Below are 24219 nucleotides of genomic sequence, written 5' to 3'. Positions count from 1 at the left end.
TTGTAAGAGCTATCCAATTAGTCCTTGCACATTTTCCCCCTTATTAAATCAAATTATTAAATCAACAAAATACAGTACATTGTTGCAAGCATTGAAATAAAGCAGAGTGAAGTGTCATATGATGGTTTATAGCTGACTACATTTTGACTCACTTACTTCAGCCAGGTAACTGAATAACTTTATGATTTTGGCCTCTATCAAATTAAGTCGATTTAATTTTTTGCAGAAAGTTAATAGTTCCTCCACACATGTCTTAAGTTGATGGAGACCAAAATTAAGAATAGCTTCAACAATGGACTTTTCAGTTATTTGGCTGAGCTAAATGAGTTAAAATGATAAGCGGACAAGAGACTGTAACATAAGGGAAACAGGCTCAAAGAAGTGGGACTCTTCTTGTTGGAGAGGCGAAGATTGTGGGGAGATATGGTTGAAATTTTCAAATGAATACTGCTTTGGATGGAAAGGTTCAGTCGGAGCATCTTGAGTTCATATGAGACAGCAGAATCAGGAAACACAAGTCTAACCTGAGTAGATGTTGATTGGGGGTGGGGGAAAAGATATAGGAAGCATTACTAAGAGTGGTCAATTTTTAGAAAATAGCTTAGTAATCGAGGTTAGTAGGGGCAAGTAACTTAGAACTCTTCAAGGCAAAATTAGACAAAAGTTTAAAAGAGAAACATATTATTAATGCAATCCCTAGGACAGCAGGTAGGTAGACCAGATAGGTCTATGAGGGCTAACTTCCCTGGCCTTTATGCTCTGGGAACTGAATTGCTGGGTCGCCGTGATTTTTAATGCTGCGCCAGGATTCCGGGGTCGGTGGGGGGGGGAGTCTAGAAGATGCAGGACAGACGATATCATTTAAATGAGGTAGGAGAGGGTGTCCCCAATTTCCAACCTCATTTCCCAGTAGAAACGTCTGATGCAGAAACCCAAATGCAGGGATGCCGAGAAAAATCTGACACTATGGTCTGCCCCCAAACCCCTGCCAACACTTTGACTGTCAGGGGTCCTGGGGGGGGGGTCGGCCAAACAATTACAAACGAGAGCTGCATTACTTTTTCTTTTATCTTTCCCGTGGAAGCTAATACAGAGATACCTTAATCTTTTAATATTTTCAAAGCATATTGTGACGAACCTGCAGCCAGATAAAAGGACTTGTCTGTACATCTCTACAGAGGATTTGCCACCAAACTGCCTGCCTGTTAGGTACGTATTGTGAGAGGAACTGATAAAGTAATGGGACAGGGGTTGGTCCATTTCTTGATACAGCTCCAAACGATCAAGGAAGACTGGTGCATTTTCATCTGACATCAGGTACCTGCAGAACCCATCACACGACATATCAGCTGCAAAACAAAATTGATAGTTTAAATTCAAATTAGAACACTCAATTCAGAAATCTGTGTCAATGCTGTGTTGTATGTTAATACAGCATTTCTAATTAGGTCTGTGTAACCAACCAGAACTGATTAATGTGCGACGCTATGATTCTCCACTGAAAATTATATTCTCACATTAACAAAAATAACCGATGGAAACGATGTCACACAAAAAGCATAATTCTGCATTCATTATTGCATTGACACAACTAGCAATCTCATACATCACATTGCAAAAATATGTACTCTATTAGTAGCAGTGCAATGAGATCTGAAACACCGCCACGTAAGTGTGGAAATGATAATTTACACTCACTTTTGGTTCATTCATGTGCTTTTAATTTCATGTGCTTTTAATATCATGCTTTGAGTGGACAGATATGAAAGGATAGCTGCAAATAATATAGGCAAGGGGCCCGCTCCCTCCACCCAACACACACAATTAGATCTATTCAAATTCATTATTTCAAAAATATTATCCCCGAAAGGCTTGTATACAATTACTCTGTGTTATTAATGCTGCTTGTTGAGTACCGATGTGAAAGTAATAATGTTGGCATGCAAAGTGCAAATTACTGTCCCATCCCATATTCACGTGAACAGCTGAGGCCAAAACTCCAGTTGTGGTGACGATGATTATTTTCATTAGGCAAAATCTGCCGCAAGCTGATCAATGGTGGGCTTGGTAGACCAGTAGGAATAATGGTGTCAGGGTGCATTGAGTGTTATATAATCTGTCCGCTATAGAATCTGTGGGGCTTGGCTACAGTAACTTATGAACTGTGATCTCCTCAGAGGAGACTGGCAGTGGCATTGATGGCAGTACACTGAATTTCCTGTCTCTTGCTGTCCTGTGGCTTCAATAGGAGCTGCGGCCCCGAAATTCCTGGGGCCACAGAAATGGAAGACTTGATTTCTGCCAGGTGGGAAGGCAGAGTTTGGAGTGGAAAACATTTGCCGTGGCCTTTTAAATTCCAGTGGGGGAGCCATTAGTGTATCCTCTACCGACGTCCCCGCCCCGTCCCCCCAATCCCCCACAAATTCAATTCTTTTTCAATCCTCCAACATTTCATTGATTATGGAACAAAATTGTCTTTTGGGGTGCACCGTCCCACAGTACAGGTGCCGCCGTATTGGTATAGACGGCTGCCTGGACACCGTTGGTGTCCAGCTGAAACAGACGTTAGACCTCTTGCATGAAATTGGGCAGCGGTGAGTGGGGCAGGTGCCAGGCCTGCTCCGCTCAGGTTTCCCCAGCGATTGCTGCGGCCCGAGCAACGGTCGCCAGCAAAAAGGTGATTTCTTTTTTTTTAAAAAAAAAACTTTCCCGCAGAGCCGGGAGGAGCAGTAGACCTGCGGTTGCACCCCCTACTCTCCCCCGTGACTTACCCGAAGGCCGCCATGCTACCTCTGGGGGCACGACAGGCAGCTTGCACCTACTATCACAGTGAGGCCCGAGGCCAGATTTCTGACAAGCCTCGGGCCTCCCAGTTCAAGCACGTGCTGGAAGCACAATGCCAATTTTGCTCCTGAAAACAGGCCATAACAAATTTCTACCCCAGTGGGTGAATGCATGCTGCAAACTGGGTAAATTGTATGTGTGTTACACCAGAAGAACCACTATTTGAAAGGAGGGCAATGTGTTTTGGTTTTGACAAACTAGTATTTGTCAACAGGAAACTCTGTTTAGCTACAACAGAGTTAGGGGTTCACCTATAACCGATGATTACAACTATTTTGTGCCTCTTCTATAGATGCCACATGCCTTCTGTAATTGGATAAATATTTGAAGGGAAAAATTTTGCGGGACTACGGGGAAAGAGTGGGGGGGGGGGGGGGGGGAATGGGACTAACTGGATTGTTCTTACAAAGAGCCGGCACGGGCTCGAGGGGCTGAATGGCCTCCTTCTGTGCTGTAACGATTCTATGATTATTGATGATCAGCGTATATCAAGCAACTTCACTGATTCACTGCAGTGTCTAATATTGACATATCTGCTATCAGTGGTGGTTATGACAACTGTTTGTCAACAAAAAAGAAATGAAACACAATTAGAATTTTGCAGTCTGGTAGTAAGTTCCACTTGGCTATCACTCCAATTCTCACTGCCCTACTCTGGCTCCCGATCCCTCAACACAATCATTTCAAAGTACCTATCCCATCTACCAATCCCTCCATGACTATTTCAAATGGATACTCGTGGTTTGTGGCTTTGGTTTCCCTTACGGACTGAACCTGTTGGATAAGTTCTGCGATTCCGCCTGTCCAGTGCCTTTTGTTCCTCTAACTCTGGCCTCCTGTGCATCTCCTTCCAATCCACCTTTGGTGGCAGAAGTTTTAGCTGTCCTAGCCTTATTCTTTGGTGTTCATTTCCTAAACCTCTCTGCCTTGCTTCCTCTCTCCCCGTTCTTAAACACGTGGTCAAAACCTACCTATTGAATCATGCCTTTGCTAACTCCCTCCTTATGCTCAGAATCCATTCACACACCTCTATGAAGTACCTGGAGGCATTTTTCCACATTTGTCGTTGTTAAATTACAAATAAAGGAAAATTAAAATGTGCTAAGGTATATTGTAGCATGTGACATAGCATGATACAATGCCCCCTCTGCCTAAGATTATACGCTGATGCTTTTCTGTTTTCCTAATACTTCACTGAATACTACAACATGGGAAACACTGATGTCATGCAAATAGCACTATGTTTTTCCAGAAAAACAAAGGACTTCTTCCTAAGGATTAAAAATGACGACAACTTGCATTTATATGATATTTTTTAACATTGGAAAACATCACAAAATATTTCACCGAGGCATAATCGGAAAAATGGATACCGAGCCAAAGGAGGTTATACATTAGGAATGGTGACCAAAAGCATTGTTAAAGAGGTGGGTTTTAAAGAGGCTCTTATAGGAGAAGAGGGAGGTGGAGGGGTTTAGGGAGGGAATTCCAGATTGTGAGGCATAGGCAGCTGAAGGCACGGCTTCCAAAGGGGAGGGGGTGGGGGGAATGCACAAGACGTCGGAGGAAAGGAGAGTTCAGTGGCCAGGAGTTGTGGGGCTGGAGGAGGTTACAGAGATTGGGAGGAACCAGACCATGAAGGGATTTAAAAATAAGAATAAAAATGTTAACTTGTGGTGTTGGGGGAACCAGGAGTCCACATACGTCAGTGAAGACTTGGATGACTAGGACTTGGTGTGGGATAGGATACGGGCAGCAGAGTCCTGGATGAGCTGAAATTTACGGAGGGTGGAGTGTCGGAAACCGGTCAGGAGAGCATTGGAAGAGTCGAGTCTGGTGGTGACAAAGGCATGGATGAGAGTTTCAGAGGCAGATGCGCTGAGGTAGGGGTGGAGATGGGCAAAGTTATGGAGATGGAAGTTGGTACTATTTGCAAATGGAGAGGATATGGGTTTAGACAAGCAGAGGAGATTAGAAATTAGAGAGTGCCATAAAGGTTATGGTTTATACAGACAACTGAATTCTTCATCCACTAGGTGGCAGCTAGTCTTAAGATTTCAGCATGTTGTAATATTATAATGTGATAAAACATGTAATAAATATGTAATAGAGTCCCCGCCACTTAAACCGTCCACACATCATGAGCAGCCGCCTATATCAGGCAAATAGCACGAACCATTTGCTATTACCATACGAGTCAATTACAAAGGCACCACTTATAATGTATTAAGTACGCCGGTATGTCGGGCAGTTCAATAAGTACTTACCGATTTACAAAGCTCAGCTGATTTCAGGCAAAGTCGAGTCTGCAAGCAGTTTCGATCAGCTGTTAAATGCACCTCATTAAAGTGCAATTACCTCAATGATGCATCTGTATGTAATTGGCGATGAGTTTTTTTTTGTCTTTTCATGATTCAGGCATCCTGGATCTGCCTGAATCACGAAAACATGATTCAGGCAGAACCACCCATGCCCCCCTCCCACCCCCTGCAGGCCTCTAGAACTGCTTTGAGCCCTTCTTGCCACCACCAGCGGCTGGGTTAGAGCTGGATTTCTTGGGCTGGACGCCAGGCTGGGCGACGGTGACACCACGCAGCAGCAGCAGCTTGTTGTGCTCCCCGTCGTTGCGGATGATGAGCTGCAGCGGGGGTTGGGGGGCTGGTCGCAATGCGCGATGTCTTGTTGTCCCGTGCTTTGTTGCCCCACCAGCTCCAGGAGCTCAGCCATCAGGTACTCAAGGACAGTGGCCAAGCGGTTACCTTTTCAGAGCAGGTGATGGGCACAGTCGATTGGGAACCGAAGGCCGGCCTGAGACAAACGTGTCTTGGCTTTCGCCCGGGCTTTACCTTTGGAAGGAGGCGAGGACTCTTTCTAAAAAAAACAAACTTGATTACGCCATCCATCACGTATAGCGGGCAAATCGTGTTAACGCCAACGTGCTATAAGCGGCGGGGACTGTAGTAGTAAATTTCTCGTGGCATTTCTCATAGGTAGCCCAGCGAGCAGAGTGGTCAGGTAGCACCTACTGATGCATTTACAACAGTGTGGCTTGCCCAGCAATCCACTTTCACTTAAATCTGTACTGCTTTCCTTCATCAGAACCTTTGGAAACCCTACTCTAATCCTAAGGCATCAATTTATTCACCAACTGTTCCTTTGTTTCAAAACATTTCCATTTTCCAAAACCATTGACATACCAAACGTTTAAGATTGATATTACTGGTCGATTTCCCTGGCCAACACCTAATTCATTTCGTGTTGGCAAACAATTCCTCTTCCCACACACATTGCTCTCTCAAGAGCTTAAACTTACTAAGCCTTGCACACAGTTTTTGCACACATTTCCAGCTCCCTTTGTGTTACTCAGCTACATTGGGCTGCGCTGAGCCTATTGGGCACGTCAGAAGGTCTCAGGCTTCCACACCCGATAATACGAGGGCCCACCATTTCGTCGTTGGCCCCAATCCACCTCATTAATAAACAGTGGTGGGACTCCCGTGACCAGAGATTATACATATATGAAAGGCTGGGAAAATATAACACAGCACACATGCCACTGGGGTTTAAAAAAAAGCACTGTGCTCTCAGGTCACACACGTGTGGAAACACACAAAACACCATGAGCCAAGGTCCAGCTTAAGAACTGAAACTCCAGAAGCAGAGTGGAAGACAGGCCCAAAGCCCTTGAGAGGGAAGAGGTGCATGGGGAAAGCTGCTGGAGGCATTGGAAGATGAGTTGGGGAAGGGCATTGGAAGATGAGTTGTGATTTTTTTTTGAACTGTTGAATTTTGATTGTGTTTATTGTGTCATAAATCTTTAGGGATATGCGTTGGAAATGGGTGGGGAGTCAACATTTTTTTTAATACAGAGTTTTGTGAATGGGAACTTTTTGAGAAAGGCAAGGATTTAGGAGTGGTTAATGTGTTACTGATTGCTTTTTAGTAAGTGTGAGAATTGAAACAATTGATCAGCATGCTACACATAACATGAACATGTCAAGCACTTTTCCATACTCTACTAGCTTGTCTAACACTTGATTAATCAATAAAATAGAAGTGCTGGAGTATTTTTTTTCCATTCAGTAGACCCTCTAAATAATAAATACATTTTCCAACAAAAAGCTTGCTGTACTATGAAACTGCTCACCGGGAATTTACTGATTTACTGACCCAAAACTTGGTGCCAAGAGGTACTATTATTCAATATTCATTGTAAACAATTTTACAACACCAAGTTATAGTCCAGCAATTTTATTTTAAATTCACAAGCTTTCGGAGGCTTCCTCCTTCGTCAGGTGAACGATGTGAAAATCGATGCGAAAAGGTGAACGATGGAAGCCTCCGAAAGCTTGTGAATTTAAAATAAAATTGCTGGACTATAACTTGGTGTTGTAAAATTGTTTACAATTGTCAACCCCAGTCCATCACCGGCATCTCCACATCAATATTCATTGACTAAGCGAGGAGGACAGTTTACTGTATAGTTAGTAAGTAACCAGGGAGTTCTCACAGCTCCTGAAATAATGTTTTGTATGGATCGTATTACTTAAAAATGGTGAAAACCTATTATCATCTATAAGCACACTGTAATATAAAATAATCTAATGACCCAGTGTACTGAAGATGAAGCATTTCTGAAATTCAGCAGAATTTTTTTTTCCCCAATTTAAGCTCAGAGCTGAGGATTTTACTAATGTTAGAGTTGATGATTCCATACAAGACCACACTCAGTTTTAGATTATTTTTTGTGTTTATCAAGGTGAGGTATGTATGTAGCTGAAAATGGAATACTTTTCCATTTCAGGCACCAATATCATGTACTCCCAGGTCAGGTATAGCATTGTTTGATGCATAGCAAAGATCCCTCTACATAACCTCAATAATATGCCCACACCAGAGATTCCTTCTCCTCTAAGTAAGACCGTCAATTTTGTACCATATTATGGACAGCTTTGTACCAAAGCCTGTGGCAATAGGAACTGGGTTAAGACTTGCCAAGCTTTTATCGAATCAGCTTGGGCTGGATTCAAACCTAAGTTCAAGAACCGAGAAACCAGAGTACAAAATACGTTTCACCCAGTTCCACAGATCATACTCAATTTATGTTTTTTAAAACTTTGACTATGCTGATTTTTGTAACACAGGCCCAACATTTGCATTTGCTGCATTCAAAAAAATTATTTTTCGTAGTCACAAACAAATTTGAAATAGGGGCTCTTCAAAGAGAAGTACAGCACAGTCTTAAATAATTAACCATGACTAATAAAACATTTGCTTGCGGAGGTTAAGATCTGATTTTTGTACTGTACATGGGGAGTTCCATTAACATGTAAATAGTTAATAGCTCACTTAGACGTACACATCAAATGCTTTGATCTCTTATAAAGAACAAGATCATCAAAAGTACTCAATTGTAGTAAAATGTTTCAGTGGTTTAAAACAACAACAGGAAAAATAACTGTAGAAAATGTCTGAGGAAGATTTTTCCCACAGTCACCTGAACTCTCTTTTAAAGTAATAAGATGAGAGGCGGGAGTGCTTACCTTGTTTTCTCAGCTCTTCGTCTGGCTCATAATTCTCAAGTATCTGCATTGCTCTTTTTGATTCATAGAAGGGGAACAAAATTTCATTCAGACGAGGATCTCGTTGATTCTGCAGTCAGTAAGGAAAAGACTGAATTAAAGTGTTTCCTGCAAGCGTCTTACAACCTAAAACAACATTATGATTGTGCAAGGGAACTGATTGAAGGTAAAATATCTGCTTTTTTTCCTAGTCGTTTGTGTTTAATAGCAAAGTATATAATGTAACGACGTTCCTTCTGCAGATAATCCCCATCATTTCTGAGTTTATTCCTTTATTTTAAATTAGACTCTCTCTAACAAAACAAGCCAAATGTCTATAAACATTGTAATTTTACCCATCAAAGCATTTTATGTGTTATGAAAGAGTAAAGCTTCTACACATGGAGTATGTCAGGGCCAGCCATAAAATGAAATCAATTATCTCTACAAGTGAGACTGACCAGATAACTCAAGAATGATAAATTCTGCCTTTCAAGCCAAAAAATAATTTCTCTTGGAAAGGTTAGATATTTTAAATATGAAAATAAAAGAGTGGTTATATTGTGGAACTTGCTACCACATGGAGTAGTTAAGGCAAATAGCATCGATAAGTATGTGAGTGAGAAAGAAATAGAAGGATATGTTGATGGGGTGAGATGAAGTAAGGTGGGAGGAGGCTTGTATAGAGCATAAACACTGGCATAGACCAGTTGGGCCGAATGGCCTGTTTCTGTGCTGCAAATACTATATCATATGTAATGGTTTTCAAATTTTAGAAAATGAGGATAGTTTTGTAGCCCATGAAACTCAATTGAAGTTGCTTTGCCACTGTAACAACGTACCAGAAAAAATATGATCTTTTTTCCTCAAGAACATCCTTATACAGGTGTCAAAAATATATGTACAGAGTCGTACAACACCAGGTTATAGTCCAACAGCTTTATTTGAAAGGGATTTCAAATAAAGCTGTTGGACTATAACCTGGTGTTGTACAACTCTGTACATTTGTCCACCCCAGTCCATCACCGGCATCTCCACATCATGTCAAAAATATATATTCAGCTCCCCGATTATGCAGGCAGCAACTCCACTGGACAGTGTGATACTGAACCACACAGATCAGATGGTGGCAGTTAGAACTCCAGTCTGTGCTGCATTCACTTATCTCACCTGGGACATCAGTAGGGGCACTGCAGTGTGTGTGTGTGTGTGTGTACACACGGCTTGGCTGTGACACATCCCCTTGTCAAATAGTTTATCAATATTCAATACCTTGGCTCATGTCAAAGAATAGGTATTTGCAGGAATTGCATTTGAAGATGTTTACTTGAAAAGTTCTCATGAAAACCCTGTTTTGTTTAGAGATGAAGCAGTGCTATAAACAAAGCACAATTTTCATCAGGATCCTGTTAAGTATGAGTGATGCAATGATGTGTTTTGATGGGATTACATATTCATGTAATTATGTATAACAAATCAAAAAAGGGATGTCAAAATGCCTCGAGAACTTTGTCCTTTGAAGATAACAAGCATGTATGTCCTGTCCCGACACTCTTGGACGTTCCAGCATTAATCTTTAAACTATTTTTCATATGGTACGTTTTTATGCTGTTGGTATATTCACTGTCTATAAATTCAAATGTATTGTAGCCTTTTGCTGAAAGTAGGAATGACAATTCATCAACATTTCCTTTCCCTTTTTAAAATCCCTGGCAGCATTAGGGATTTTGGATTCTATTTACCATGTATGTAAATCATAACGAGAAGTCTAATTATATTTCATAGTATTTGATATAAACTTTCAACTTCACAAAGTATTTAAAAAATATATATTTACATTAAACATAATTAATTCTCCAGTGTTTTTATATTTCTTTTGCAATTACTTTAAAATTCATGTTATTTTCTTTACCAGTTCATTCTCTCATTATTTATTGTTCCTTTTTTAAGCTATTATATCACTTTCTACTCAAAGCTTTTTCATCCATTTACTTATTTTCTGTCTCATGTGGCTCCCTCACCTTCCTAATACATCTTGCTATCCCTCTCCCAATTGAACTCACACAATTTATAACGTCTGAGGGGTACTAGTACAAAGCAGGAAAGCTCGATGCTTGAAACAAAATCTGATGGCACCTACAAAGATCCTGGTTTGGCCTTCCTACGATCCTAGTCCATCCTAATTTTGGCCATAAATGGTTTTGATTTAACTATCTCGGCAGAGTCCCCTGAGATACTGAGCCACTTTTTGAGCAGGAGCAAGGTAAATCTATTGTTTTATGGGAAATTGCCCTCCCACTAAGTACCTGTTGTAATTCCTACAGATATTAGGCACTTAATGCACACATGAAGTATAGTCCTAGCCTAAAAGAAAATGTAATCAGATTAGAAAGCACATTGTAATTAAAAACACTAATTAATTCATTTTATCTATTAAGCCAATGTTCTGAATACTGCTGCTATGTAATACCCTGATATTTATGGAATGTAGAGATAAGGTTAAGGGAGGTCAAACTAATCTCCTATGAAATATACAAAACCATCAAGCTGGCCGGCTGAAAGATATTATGTGAATAATGCAAGATGTGAATGACCATTATTCTGTACACTTGACCAAACTATAGTACACACTAGTAGGTAGGTAGATTTTGCAGAATGTCATAGATTTTAATCAACATTATTTCACATCCTTGTGTATTTTAAACTAATTTGGACTATTTTTATAAACTTTCCATGATAGCTAAGATCCATAGCCCCTGAAGTTAAGTGGAATAGTAATGTACAAACACGTGACACGTTCGGTTTGAAATTTTTCTCTCTTTGCTACTTTAGTAGAGGTGATAACTCATTTACAATAAATGTGCAATGTCCCCGCAAAAGTAGCAGCTAAGAAAATTGTACACATTTGTATGAGAGTATCCCACACCCTAATATCAGGGCTGTAGAATTAAGATCATAAAGTATTTTTTTAAAAAGAGAACATTTACCTTATAAAAACACAATGGTAATTTGAGAAGCAATCAACAAAAGGTATAAACAGTTTAATACATACAAAGAAAGTCATACATTTCTAACAGATATAGCAATGCCACAACCCTGCTCCACATCCACTGAACATGTATAAAAGCAGCATGCAGTACTTCTACAGCCAAAGCCAATTCAATAATGTATGAAATGGGATTTCATTTTGTGCACCTGGATGTTGTCATTGTTACATCATAGATAATAAAGGCAGGAAACAAGCAGGGGCACAATCCATGCACTGCATGCACTGGGAAGACAGGTGTAAAGCAAACTACTGCAAACAGATACATGACGCAGTTAATGAATGAAAGAAGCTTACTTCATTCAGAAAGCTGACTAATTGGTCTACAGTTAAGTAATCAGATTTGTCTCCATTGCTGAAAAGGAATTCAGTAAAAATGTAAGTTGTTTGCATATTTCTGCATAGTTAATGATTTTTTTAAAAACATAACCCTTAGAGTACTGAAATTTCTTTGCAGTTTCAAAATGTCTGCCTTGAAATCGCTAATGCTGGAGAGGTGTACAGAATCACTAAATGTTTCTCTAACTGCAGCATACTCTGAAAATCATTACAAAATATTTTCTTAGTTCGTTTAGTCTTGGTAGTTACTGCAATCCTCAAAAGGTTAAATGAAGAAATTGCAAACATTCAATATGTTACTCTTATTTTCCAAAATTAAAACAATAATCAGCAATCCATTCATTTCATGCACTCCATCTTTCGGAGACATCCTATCACAAGCAAATCTTTTCAGCTTGAAATAAGGGGTATATTTTCCTCATCTGGAAAGGAAGTTTCCTTACATGATTATTTCAATATTTTAACACCACGAATCAAAATGGCCGTTGACAGTCATTTTGCTTCAATTTCGTGATACACCAATTCCACAGAGATAATGGCAAAAAACTAGCCTATTACAACTCACCTGAAATAATGCTACTTTTACATTTCTCAACAACCGAAATAGACACTAGACTAGGAAATTGACAAAGAATGTCTTTAATCCAGCTGTGGAGTAGGAAATCACCCAACACCGATTTTGCAACTCTGCAACCCAACCTAATTTTAGCCCTTCTCACCCAATCTACCTCCCAATGCCAGCCCTCCTTGCATGATCCAACTTTCGATGGCAGCTCACACTCTCAACTGAATGAATTTACAGATGATTAAAGCTGCAGGAACTGTCATAATGGAGGGAATCACTGGTAAATAATGGAAATTGGAAGCTAATCAAAGAGCCCCAATATTTTGGTCTTACGCATGTGAATACCAAATGCACAGAAATGAAGACGACAACAACAACAACTTGCATTTTTTTTATGGCGCCTTTAAATTAGTAAAACGTCCCAAGGCGCTTCACAAGAGAGTTATCGAATAAAATTTGACACCGAGCCACATAAGGCAGTATTAGGACAGGTGACCAAAAGCTTGGTCAAAAAGGTAGGTTTTAAGTAGTGTCTTAAAGGAGAAGAGAGACAGAGAAGTTTAGGGAGGGAATTCCAGAGCTTAGGGCCTAGGCAGCTGAAGGCACGGCCGCCAAAGGTGAAGCGATTAAAATCGGGGATGTGCAAGAGGCCAAAATTGGAGGAACGCAGAGATCTCGGAGGGTTGTAGGGCTGGAGGAGGTTACAGAGATAGGGAGGGGTGAGGCCACGGAGGGATTTGAAAACAAGGACGAGAATTTTAAAATCGAGGCATTCCCAGACCGGGAGCCAATGTAGGTTAGCGAGCATATGGGTGATGGGAGAACGGGACTTGGTGCGACTTAGGATACAGGCAGCAAAGTTTTGGATGAGCTCAAGTGCAACGCAGATAACAAAAGAACATTAACAATTGTTATTCTCCACGAAAAGGAGACATTATAACAAGAGAACCATCATGTAGTTTCAATAGCTCATGCAAGGCTTGGTCTGAAAGAGTACCAGGAGATAAACAGATTATTGGAATGCAATAATTAAGGTTCCACTGTACGGTGTGGATTGAAATATATGCGAGATGAAGTTTGTAGTGCCAGCAATTTTTAGATTTAAATGAAATAAAACAAAATTCTCTTACACTCCAAGGAAGGAACTTATAGCTAACAAGCCAACCACAAGTTCATTCATTAAGTGCATGAGAATTGTATTCGTACCCAAATAATATTGATGCATATAATTTAAACCTCCTGTGTATGTCAAGCTTCTCCATATTAAGAGTGATGGACTTTTCAGTTGAGTTCATTATTTTTAATTTATAAGCTGCCCCAGAGTCAGGTTAGGTTATGAAGGCTGACGTCAGAAACTGGCCCAGTGAGGAGGGCCGACACCAGGAACTGGCCCAGTGAGGAGGGCCGACACCAGGAACTGGCCCAGTGAGGAAGGCTGACATCAGAAACTGGCCCAGTGAGGAGGGCTGACGTCAGAAACTGGCCCAGTGAGGAGGGCTGACGTCAGAAACTGGCCCAGTGAGGAGGGCCGACACCAGGAACTGGCCCAGTGAGGAGGGCTGACACCAGAAACTGGCCCAGTGAGGAGGGCTGACGTCAGAAACTGGCCCAGTGAGGAGGGCCGACACCAGGAACTGGCCCAGTGAGGAGGGCCGACGTCAGAAACTGGCCCAGTGAGGAGGGCCGACACCAGGAACTGGCCCAGTGAGGAGGGCCGACACCAGGAACTGGCCCAGTGAGGAGGGCCGACGTCAGAAACTGGCCCAGTGAGGAGGGCCGACGTCAGAAACTGGCCCAGTGAGGAGGGCCGACACCAGGAACTGGCCCAGTGAGGAGGGCCGACACCAGGAACTGGCCCAGTGAGGAGGGCCGACGTCAGAAACTGGCCCAGTGAGGAGGGCCGACGTGTGAAACTGGCCCAGTGAGGAGGGCCGACACCAGGAACTGGCCCAGTGAGGAGGGCCGACGTCAGAAACTGGCCCAGTGAGGAGGGCCGACACCAGGAACTGGCCCAGTGAGGAGGGCCGACACCAGGAACTGGCCCAGTGAGGAGGGCCGACACCAGGAACTGGCCCAGTGAGGAGGGCCGACGTCAGAAACTGGCCCAGTGAGGAGGGCCGACACCAGAAACCGGCCCAGTGAGGAGGGCCGACACCAGAAACTGGCCCAGTGAGGAGGGCCGACGTGAGAAACTGGCCCAGTGAGGAGGGCCGACGTGAGAAACTGGCCCAGTGAGGAGGGCCGACGTCAGAAACTGGCCCAGTGAGGAGGGCCGACGTCAGAAACTGGCCCAGTGAGGAGGGCTGACGTGAGAAACTGGCCCAGTGAGGAGGGCCGACGTGAGAAACTGGCCCAGTGAGGAGGGCCGACACCAGAAACTGGCCCAGTGAGGAGGGCTAACGTCAGAAACTGGCCCAGTGAGGAGGGCTAACGTCAGAAACTGGCCCAGTGAGGAGGGCTAACGTCAGAAACTGGCCCAGTGAGGCGGGCCGACGTCAGAAACTGGCCCAGTGAGGAGGGCTAACGTCAGAAACTGGCCCAGTGAGGAGGGCTAACGTCAGAAACTGGCCCAGTGAGGCGGGCCGACGTCAGAAACTGGCCCAGTGAGGAGGGCTGACGTGAGAAACTGGCCCAGTGAGGAGGGCCGACGTGAGAAACTGGCCCAGTGAGGAGGGCTAACGTCAGAAACTGGCCCAGTGAGGAGGGCTAACGTCAGAAACTGGCCCAGTGAGGAGGGCTAACGTCAGAAACTGGCCCAGTGAGGCGGGCCGACGTCAGAAACTGGCCCAGTGAGGAGGGCTGACGTGAGAAACTGGCCCAGTGAGGAGGGCCGACACCAGAAACTGGCCCAGTGAGGAGGGCCGACACCAGAAACTGGCCCAGTGAGGAGGGCCGACACCAGAAACTGGCCCAGTGAGGAGGGCTGACATCAGAAACTGGCCCAGTGAGGAGGGCCGACACCAGAAACTGGCCCAGTGAGGAGGGCCGACACCAGAAACTGGCCCAGTGAGGAGGGCCGACATCAGAAACTGGCCCAGTGAGGAGGGCCGACGTGTGAAACTGGCCCAGTGAGGAGGGCTGACGTGAGAAACTGGCCCAGTGAGGAGGGCCGACACCAGAAACTGGCCCAGTGAGGAGGGCCGACGTGTGAAACTGGCCCAGTGAGGAGGGCTGACTCCAGAAACTGGCCCAGTGAGGAGGGCCGACGTGTGAAACTGGCCCAGTGAGGAGGGCCGACACCAGAAACTGGCCCAGTGAGGAGGGCCGACATCAGAAACTGGCCCAGTGAGGAGGGCCGACACCAGAAACCAGCCCAGTGAGGAGGGCTGACTCCAGAAACTGGCCCAGTGAGGAGGGCCGACGTGTGAAACTGGCCCAGTGAGGAGGGCCGACGTCAGAAACTGGCCCAGTGAGGAGGGCCGACACCAGAAACTGGCCCAGTGAGGAGGGCCGACGTGTGAAACTGGCCCAGTGAGGAGGGCTGACGTGAGAAACTGGCCCAGTGAGGAGGGCTGACATCAGAAACTGGCCCAGTGAGGAGGGCCGACACCAGAAACTGGCCCAGTGAGGAGGGCTGACGTGTGAAACTGGCCCAGTGAGGAGGGCCGACACCAGAAACTGGCCCAGTGAGGAGGGCCGACGTCAGAAACTGGCCCAGTGAGGAGGGCTGACGTGAGAAACCGGCCCAGTGAGGAGGGCCGACACCAGAAACTGGCCCAGTGAGGAGGGCCGACACCAGAAACTGGCCCAGTGAGGAGGGCCGACACCAGAAACTGGCCCAGTGAGGAGGGCTGACATCAGAAACTGGCCCAGTGAGGAGGGCCGACACCAGAAACTGGCCCAGTGAGGAGGGCCGACACCAGAAACTGGCCCAGTGAGGAGGGCCGACATCAGAAACTGGCCCAGTGAGGAGGGCCGACACCAGAAACTGGCCCAGTGAGGAGGGCCGACACCAGAAACTGGCCCAGTGAGGAGGGCCGACACCAGAAACTGGCCCAGTGAGGAGGGCCGACATCAGAAACTGGCCCAGTGAGGAGGGCTGACTCCAGAAACTGGCCCAGTGAGGAGGGCTGACGTGAGAAACTGGCCCAGTGAGGAGGGCCGACACCAGAAACTGGCCCAGTGAGGAGGGCTGACGTGTGAAACTGGCCCAGTGAGGAGGGCCGACACCAGAAACTGGCCCAGTGAGGAGGGCCGACACCAGAAACTGGCCCAGTGAGGAGGGCTGACATCAGAAACTGGCCCAGTGAGGAGGGCCGACACCAGAAACTGGCCCAGTGAGGAGGGCTGACACCAGAAACTGGCCCAGTGAGGAGGGCTGACACCAGAAACTGGCCCAGTGAGGAGGGCTGACACCAGAAACTGGCCCAGTGAGGAGGGCTGACATCAGAAACTGGCCCAGTGAGGAGGGCCGACACCAGAAACTGGCCCAGTGAGGAGGGCCGACACCAGAAACTGGCCCAGTGAGGAGGGCCGACACCAGAAACTGGCCCAGTGAGGAGGGCCGACATCAGAAACTGGCCCAGTGAGGAGGGCCGACACCAGAAACCAGCCCAGTGAGGAGGGCCGACGTGTGAAACTGGCCCAGTGAGGAGGGCCGACATCAGAAACTGGCCCAGTGAGGAGGGCCGACGTGTGAAACTGGCCCAGTGAGGAGGGCCGACACCAGAAACTGGCCCAGTGAGGAGGGCCGACACCAGAAACTGGCCCAGTGAGGAGGGCCGACGTGTGAAACTGGCCCAGTGAGGAGGGCCGACGTGAGAAACTGGCCCAGTGAGGCGGGCCGACGTCAGAAACTGGCCCAGTGAGGAGGGCTGACGTGAGAAACTGGCCCAGTGAGGAGGGCTGACACCAGAAACTGGCCCAGTGAGGAGGGCTAACGTCAGAAACTGGCCCAGTGAGGAGGGCTGACGTGAGAAACTGGCCCAGTGAGGAGGGCCGACACCAGAAACTGGCCCAGTGAGGAGGGCTGACATCAGAAACTGGCCCAGTGAGGAGGGCTGACATCAGAAACTGGCCCAGTGAGGAGGGCTGACACCAGAAACTGGCCCAGTGAGGAGGCTGACATCAGAAACTGCCCCAGTGAGGAGGGCTGACATCAGAAACTGGCCCAGTGAGGAGGGCTGACATCAGAAACTGGCCCAGTGAGGAGGGCTGACATCAGAAACCAGCCCAGTGAGGAGGGCTGACACCAGAAACTGGCCCAGTGAGGAGGGCTGACACCAGAAACCGGCCCAGTGAGGAGGGCTGACACCAGAAACTGGCCCAGTGAGGAGGGCTGACACCAGAAACCGGCCCAGTGAGGAGGGCTGACACCAGAAACTGGCCCAGTGAGGAGGGCTGAAGTCAGAAACTGGCCCAGTGAGGAGGGCTGAAGTCAGAAACTGGCCCAGTGAGGAGGGCTGACACCAGAAACTGGCCCAGTGAGGAGGGCTGAAGTCAGAAACTGGCCCAGTGAGGAGGGCTGACACCAGAAACTGGCCCAGTGAGGAGGGCTGACATCAGAAACCAGCCCAGTGAGGAGGGCCGACGTGTGAAACTGGCCCAGTGAGGAGGGCCGACGTCAGAAACTGGCCCAGTGAGGAGGGCTGACGTGAGAAACTGGCCCAGTGAGGAGGGCTGACACCAGAAACCAGCCCAGTGAGGAGGGCTGACGTGAGAAACTGGCCCAGTGAGGAGGGCTGACACCAGAAACCAGCCCAGTGAGGAGGGCCGACGTGTGAAACTGGCCCAGTGAGGAGGGCTGACATCAGAAACCGGCCCAGTGAGGAGGGCCGACACCAGAAACTGGCCCAGTGAGGAGGGCCGACATCAGAAACTGGCCCAGTGAGGAGGGCCGACATCAGAAACTGGCCCAGTGAGGAGGGCTGACACCAGAAACTGGCCCAGTGAGGAGGGCCGACACCAGAAACTGGCCCAGTGAGGAGGGCTGACGTCAGAAACTGGCCCAGTGAGGAGGGCTGACGTGAGAAACTGGCCCAGTGAGGAGGGCCGACGTCAGAAACTGGCCCAGTGAGGAGGGCTGACATCAGAAACTGGCCCAGTGAGGAGGGCTGACATCAGAAACTGGCCCAGTGAGGAGGGCTGACGTGAGAAACTGGCCCAGTGAGGAGGGCTGACATCAGAAACTGGCCCAGTGAGGAGGGCTGACATCAGAAACTGGCCCAGTGAGGAGGGCTGACGTGAGAAACTGGCCCAGTGAGGAGGGCTGACATCAGAAACTGGCCCAGTGAGGAGGGCTGACGTCAGAAACTGGCCCAGTGAGGAGGGCTGACATCAGAAACTGGCCCAGTGAGGAGGGCCGACACCAGGAACTGGCCCAGTGAGGAGGGCTGACACCAGAAACTGGCCCAGTGAGGAGGGCTGACACCAGAAACTGGCCCAGTGAGGAGGGCTGACGTGAGAAACTGGCCCAGTGAGGAGGGCTGACGTGAGAAACTGGCCCAGTGAGGAGGGCTGACATCAGAAACTGGCCCAGTGAGGAGGGCTGACATCAGAAACTGGCCCAGTGAGGAGGGCTGACGTGAGAAACTGGCCCAGTGAGGAGGGCTGACGTGAGAAACTGGCCCAGTGAGGAGGGCTGACATCAGAAACTGGCCCAGTGAGGAGGGCTGACATCAGAAACTGGCCCAGTGAGGAGGGCTGACATCAGAAACTGGCCCAGTGAGGAGGGCTGACATCAGAAACTGGCCCAGTGAGGAGGGCTGACACCAGAAACTGGCCCAGTGAGGAGGGCTGACACCAGAAACTGGCCCAGTGAGGAGGGCTGACGTGAGAAACTGGCCCAGTGAGGAGGGCTGACATCAGAAACTGGCCCAGTGAGGAGGGCCGACGTGTGAAACTGGCCCAGTGAGGAGGGCTGACACCAGAAACTGCCCCAGTGAGGAGGGCTGACATCAGAAACTGGCCCAGTGAGGAGGGCTGACATCAGAAACTGGCCCAGTGAGGAGGGCCGACGTGTGAAACTGGCCCAGTGAGGAGGGCTGACACCAGAAACTGCCCCAGTGAGGAGGGCTGACATCAGAAACCAGCCCAGTGAGGAGGGCCGACACCAGAAACTGGCCCAGTGAGGAGGGCTGACATCAGAAACTGGCCCAGTGAGGAGGGCTGACATCAGAAACTGGCCCAGTGAGGAGGGCCGACGTGTGAAACTGGCCCAGTGAGGAGGGCTGACACCAGAAACTGCCCCAGTGAGGAGGGCTGACATCAGAAACCAGCCCAGTGAGGAGGGCCGACACCAGAAACTGGCCCAGTGAGGAGGGCTGACATCAGAAACTGGCCCAGTGAGGAGGGCTGACACCAGAAACTGGCCCAGTGAGGAGGGCTGACATCAGAAACCAGCCCAGTGAGGAGGGCTGACACCAGAAACTGGCCCAGTGAGGAGGGCCGACACCAGAAACTGGCCCAGTGAGGAGGGCCGACACCAGAAACTGGCCCAGTGAGGAGGGCCGACACCAGAAACTGGCCCAGTGAGGAGGGCTGACACCAGAAACTGGCCCAGTGAGGAGGGCCGACACCAGAAACTGGCCCAGTGAGGAGGGCCGACACCAGGAACTGGCCCAGTGAGGAGGGCTGACACCAGAAACTGGCCCAGTGAGGAGGGCCGACACCAGAAACTGGCCCAGTGAGGAGGGCTGACACCAGAAACTGGCCCAGTGAGGAGGGCCGACACCAGAAACTGGCCCAGTGAGGAGGGCCGACACCAGAAACTGGCCCAGTGAAGGGGGTTGGCATTGGAAGCCAGGTCAGATGGGGAGGACTGGCATTGGAAGTGAAGTGAAGAAGCAATTCCTGCATCACGTTTAAATCCAGTGATGATCGTTTCTGAACAGTAACAGTTGCCGATGATTCTTTCCTTCTTTCATATGATTAATCCCTGTTCTGAATAGGTATTCAGGATGCACTATTTGTTTCTATTGCTCTATATGCAGAAAGCCATGTGTTTCTTAAAACAGGCCTTTTAAAAGGCCTTTGCAGTTACTAAAAAGCTTTTTAATTTGTATTTTGCTATTCCCTTTATGCACATTTCAGGCTGTGCGTAAAATTGAGACCAACGATAATAGAAAAGTCCATTCCCGCTTTCACTCACCAGTTTTATAGTCACATTTACTTTTTTTTTTAAGTACCAATAGCACCCAGAGCAAAATATACCCCAAGATTTCTCAAATGTTTACTAATTATAATAAGTTAATGTTTTATTTAAACTAGCAAGTTAGATTTCAAAGGCTGTTAGTACAGCAGATGCAAAATGATTCCAGGTGCTTTCTGTGCTACACTGGTTATAAAGAATATTTATCACTTTATTATAACCAGCACTATTACAATGAAGAACAGAAATGGGTAAACAGTGGAATGCACCATTCCCTATTTAGTTAAAAGAGGTTTCAGATATAGTGAAGACTATTGTAAACATTAGAAACTAAATGCTACTTTGTGCTATTAAGAATGATGTCTAAGACCTTTGTATCTCCAAAACAGGTGTGCTCTATTTCTTTTGTATTAGTGACCTGCCTTCAGTTTCAACTAACAAATAATTACTACCAATTCCTAATAATTCAAAACTTACAGTTTCTTGAACAGTTCCTCAATGTCAGTGCGAGGACAAATTTTTTGTGTTAGTGCATAAAATTTATCAAAGGTGAAAACTGCAGGCTCAATTTCATCATTCTGCAAGAGATGGGAGAAAGCCATTAATATTAAACTGAAGATTTATAAGATTATTCATGACATGTTTTGATGTTAAATCAGCATAACACTGATGTTTTACATTTTCTCATGCCAGTAACACTATGAATGCAGTATCATAGCTTGCTTAAAAAACACGTGAATTAGTCATATAGTTAAGGAAAAATAATTTAATTTGTACAATGAATATGGCTTGGAATAGTATTTGATAACTGCTGAATGTTCCCATGCAAAACAATAACCTACATTTATTTTTCAGATGCTGAATGATTTACAATTTGCTGCACACTTCCAGCATTTTCTACTTTTATTTCAGATTTGCAGCGTTCACAGTTTTTCTCTTTGTATATAATGTGATATTTACTTGTTATCTCATGTACGTGGCATAAAGAGTTTATTCCAGATATATAGCAACCTGACCAAAATTACATTTCTGTGAGCTACCAGCAGTTCTAAAATAAATCAGACAGATGTGCACTCGCTCTTGCCAGCTGTAGCCATGGCAACTCACCATGACTGCCACTAAGTATCTGGAGAACTAGAAGTACAAAGAAAATCTTACTGGTGTTGGTCCAAAAAAGGTTATAGAACTCGTTATAAACTTTTATGAATAACCAAATAAAATAGAAACGAAAAGACCTCACAACTAACTCATGCCCCCATACTCAGCCTGCCCATGCATCAAGCAGCAAGTGATAAAGACAAAAGTAACTTCAAATTAAAACCGATAAAGTTAACATGCAGTTACTTTTTGGTTTATAGGGTATCATATTTATACACCATGTAGAATTGGAATGGTCTCAGTGTTCTCAAATTCCTTGTACTACATGGCTTGTTGAGTAAAGAAGTGAGCAAGAAAAGTAACAGGATTTAAGAATGTCCCTGGTTTAAACCCCTCACAAGGCTAATCATTGCTGCTGTGTTCTGTCCTAGGCAAGTCCTAACTCAAGTCTCACACTTGAGATTCTCGAGCCACTTACTAGGGAAGAGTAACTGAGGTGGTTTCCTGTTGCTTTCTTCATGGTTCTTATCCTTGGAGAACCTTCTCCTGATTGGGCTGCAACCAAGACTACAAAGCCCCACCTACCATTTATGATGGGAGGGGCCCCCCGCACCCACTGAACACAGCTACACGTGAACCCGCTGGATGTTAACCCAGTACTCTGAGCCGGCACTCTGATCTCCACTCACTGGGGTTGTCTGCAGTGCGACTCGAACCCAACTCTTCTGACTCAGAGGTGAAAATACTACCATTGAGCTAGTGGTCACTCCGTTCGTACCAGCTGAATGTCAACCCAGAATTTAGAGACCATACTCTGGTCTTCATTTGCTGGGGCTGTCTGGAGTGGGGTTTGAACCCTTCACCTTCTGATTCAGATGTGAGAGTGCCACCACTAAGCACTGGAGGAGGTTGCAGAGATAGGAAGTGTCAAGGCCATGAAGTTACAAATAGTCTGCCATAGATACCTTTGCTCGTTCAATCATTCCTGTAAGCGGTCTAAGCATCTTACTTATGGGCGTTGACTGACACTGTCCTAGCTCCACCTGTATGATAGCGGGACCTGGGGGCTGTAACTAGGGAATTGCCTGTGACCTGAACCAGACATCTGTGTCTTTTGGGCGAGCATTCCTACAATCTCTCTGAAAAAGGACTGAGTTAACGCTGCTTTATTCCATGGTAAACTGAATGTAAAGAGCCAGAGCTATGATCAGGTTTACTTAATTCAATTGATACAACGTATCTCTGCATGATCACATAAAATAACAAAAATGCTATATTACCCCACTTCAGTGGGCTGTCTTGCCTGACTAAAAGAGACCGCGTTCTATCCTATAGTCTAGGGCAGAACTGGCCTCTCCCTGCAGCCTCCTGTCCTTCACAGCCTTTTGCTGCCTCACTGCCTCATCAGCAGCCTCTTCCCAAAATCCAGGCTGCCTTTTTGGTGCCTGTGTTTCTCTTCTTAACAAATCCCCCTTAGCAGACAGACATCAAAGGGTTTTCCAACACAATAGGTAAGAGCTGTTTTCTGATCACCCTGACAATCTAAAGAATCGTGTGTGTGTTTTGGGAAATTCTGGGAAAAATTACTTCTGTTTCGCATTTTAACCACCCTTTCATCAGGGTTTCCTTTTTAAAAGCCATGAGAACCATGAATGCGATTGCCTAAATATCTGAAAGAGATAATATCACAGCTTTACTAAGTCATCAGCTAATTGTTTGTACTATTCCACATTCACCAACATGTAGTCATTTTTAAACTTACACAGAACAATATGCTATCAATTTCTGTGCTGAACTAACACAATTAGAGCCACATGAAATGAAATTCCTGGAAAATGTCCTTTTACTGAGTTCACTTATGGGGTGAAATTCTACCTATTGTTAATTTTAGTGAAATTATTCAGGGAAAGAAAAATGACCTCTGCCTAATAATTAGCTAAAATTGAAAGCCAAAAAAAAAGAAATAAAATGAAGAATTCCAAGTCCTACCTTGCCACTGGGAAGACCCAGTTCCTTCAGTACCTGAAATATCACCTTTTCTGTCTTGCCTGATGCAAAGGTTCTCGTAATGCTGAAAATAATGAAACAATACAAGCTTTTATAAACATATAATTTAGGAATCTCAGGAATAATATATTCATAAAAAATGTAACAGTAATTTTGCCTCTATCATTGTCCATATTGTATTTCTTTCACTGTTTGAAAATAAATTTAATTTTATATATATAAAATATAAATAATATATATATTATTAAGAAAGATGTTTCAAATAAAAACAAAACAAGTAGGAATCTCTGCAGAAGTTCTAAATATTGGTAATTAAAATATCCTCGGACCTGCTGGGAGTATGTGAGAGGGCTCTTTTTTTCTTGTCCAGACTGAGTGCTGCATTAAATTGTTACTAATAATGAAGAACTAATGCAGCTTCCTGCAATTGCAGAGTCACATTGTGAATTGCTTTTTTAAATTCCAGATCAGAGCTGAAGTCACTGAGAGTAATTCTGACTTTGGCGATAGTATAAAATGGCCGATATCAAATCGGCCGCCCGTGATACATCTCTCCCGATTTTCATTTCCAACGAGCGGCTGATTTGATATCGGCGATTTGACATTATCGCCCAAAGTCAAAATTACCCCCATTGAGTTTAACTGAGGGAAAGATTTGGGACCATCATCA

At 45.7% G+C, this 24219-nt stretch overlaps 1 protein-coding gene across 7 annotated transcripts in view; it reads right to left on the bottom strand.

The window, feature by feature from the left end:
• Positions 1 to 24219, bottom strand: part of plcb4a (phospholipase C, beta 4a) — a 399841-nt gene that overhangs the window by 122258 nt on the left and 253364 nt on the right. For 6 of the 7 annotated variants that reach the window (XM_067989437.1, XM_067989441.1, XM_067989442.1 and 3 more), the window contains 5 exons: positions 23532 to 23613; positions 20922 to 21022; positions 11749 to 11806; positions 8388 to 8496; positions 1139 to 1349 (listed from right to left, as the gene is read on the bottom strand). In XM_067989437.1, the coding sequence (XP_067845538.1) occupies positions 1139 to 1349; positions 8388 to 8496; positions 11749 to 11806; positions 20922 to 21022; positions 23532 to 23613 (561 nt within the window). Of the gene's footprint in view, positions 1 to 1138; positions 1350 to 8387; positions 8497 to 11748; positions 11807 to 20921; positions 21023 to 23531; positions 23614 to 24219 lie in introns of those variants that run through there. The other variant, XM_067989443.1, reaches the window with a different exon arrangement.

This window comes from Heptranchias perlo, chromosome 8, assembly GCF_035084215.1.
Source record: "Heptranchias perlo isolate sHepPer1 chromosome 8, sHepPer1.hap1, whole genome shotgun sequence".
NCBI lineage: Eukaryota > Metazoa > Chordata > Chondrichthyes > Hexanchiformes > Hexanchidae > Heptranchias > Heptranchias perlo.
The sequence above is the reverse complement of the archived record's forward strand: the minus strand, read 5'-3'. Positions and strand labels throughout refer to the sequence as shown.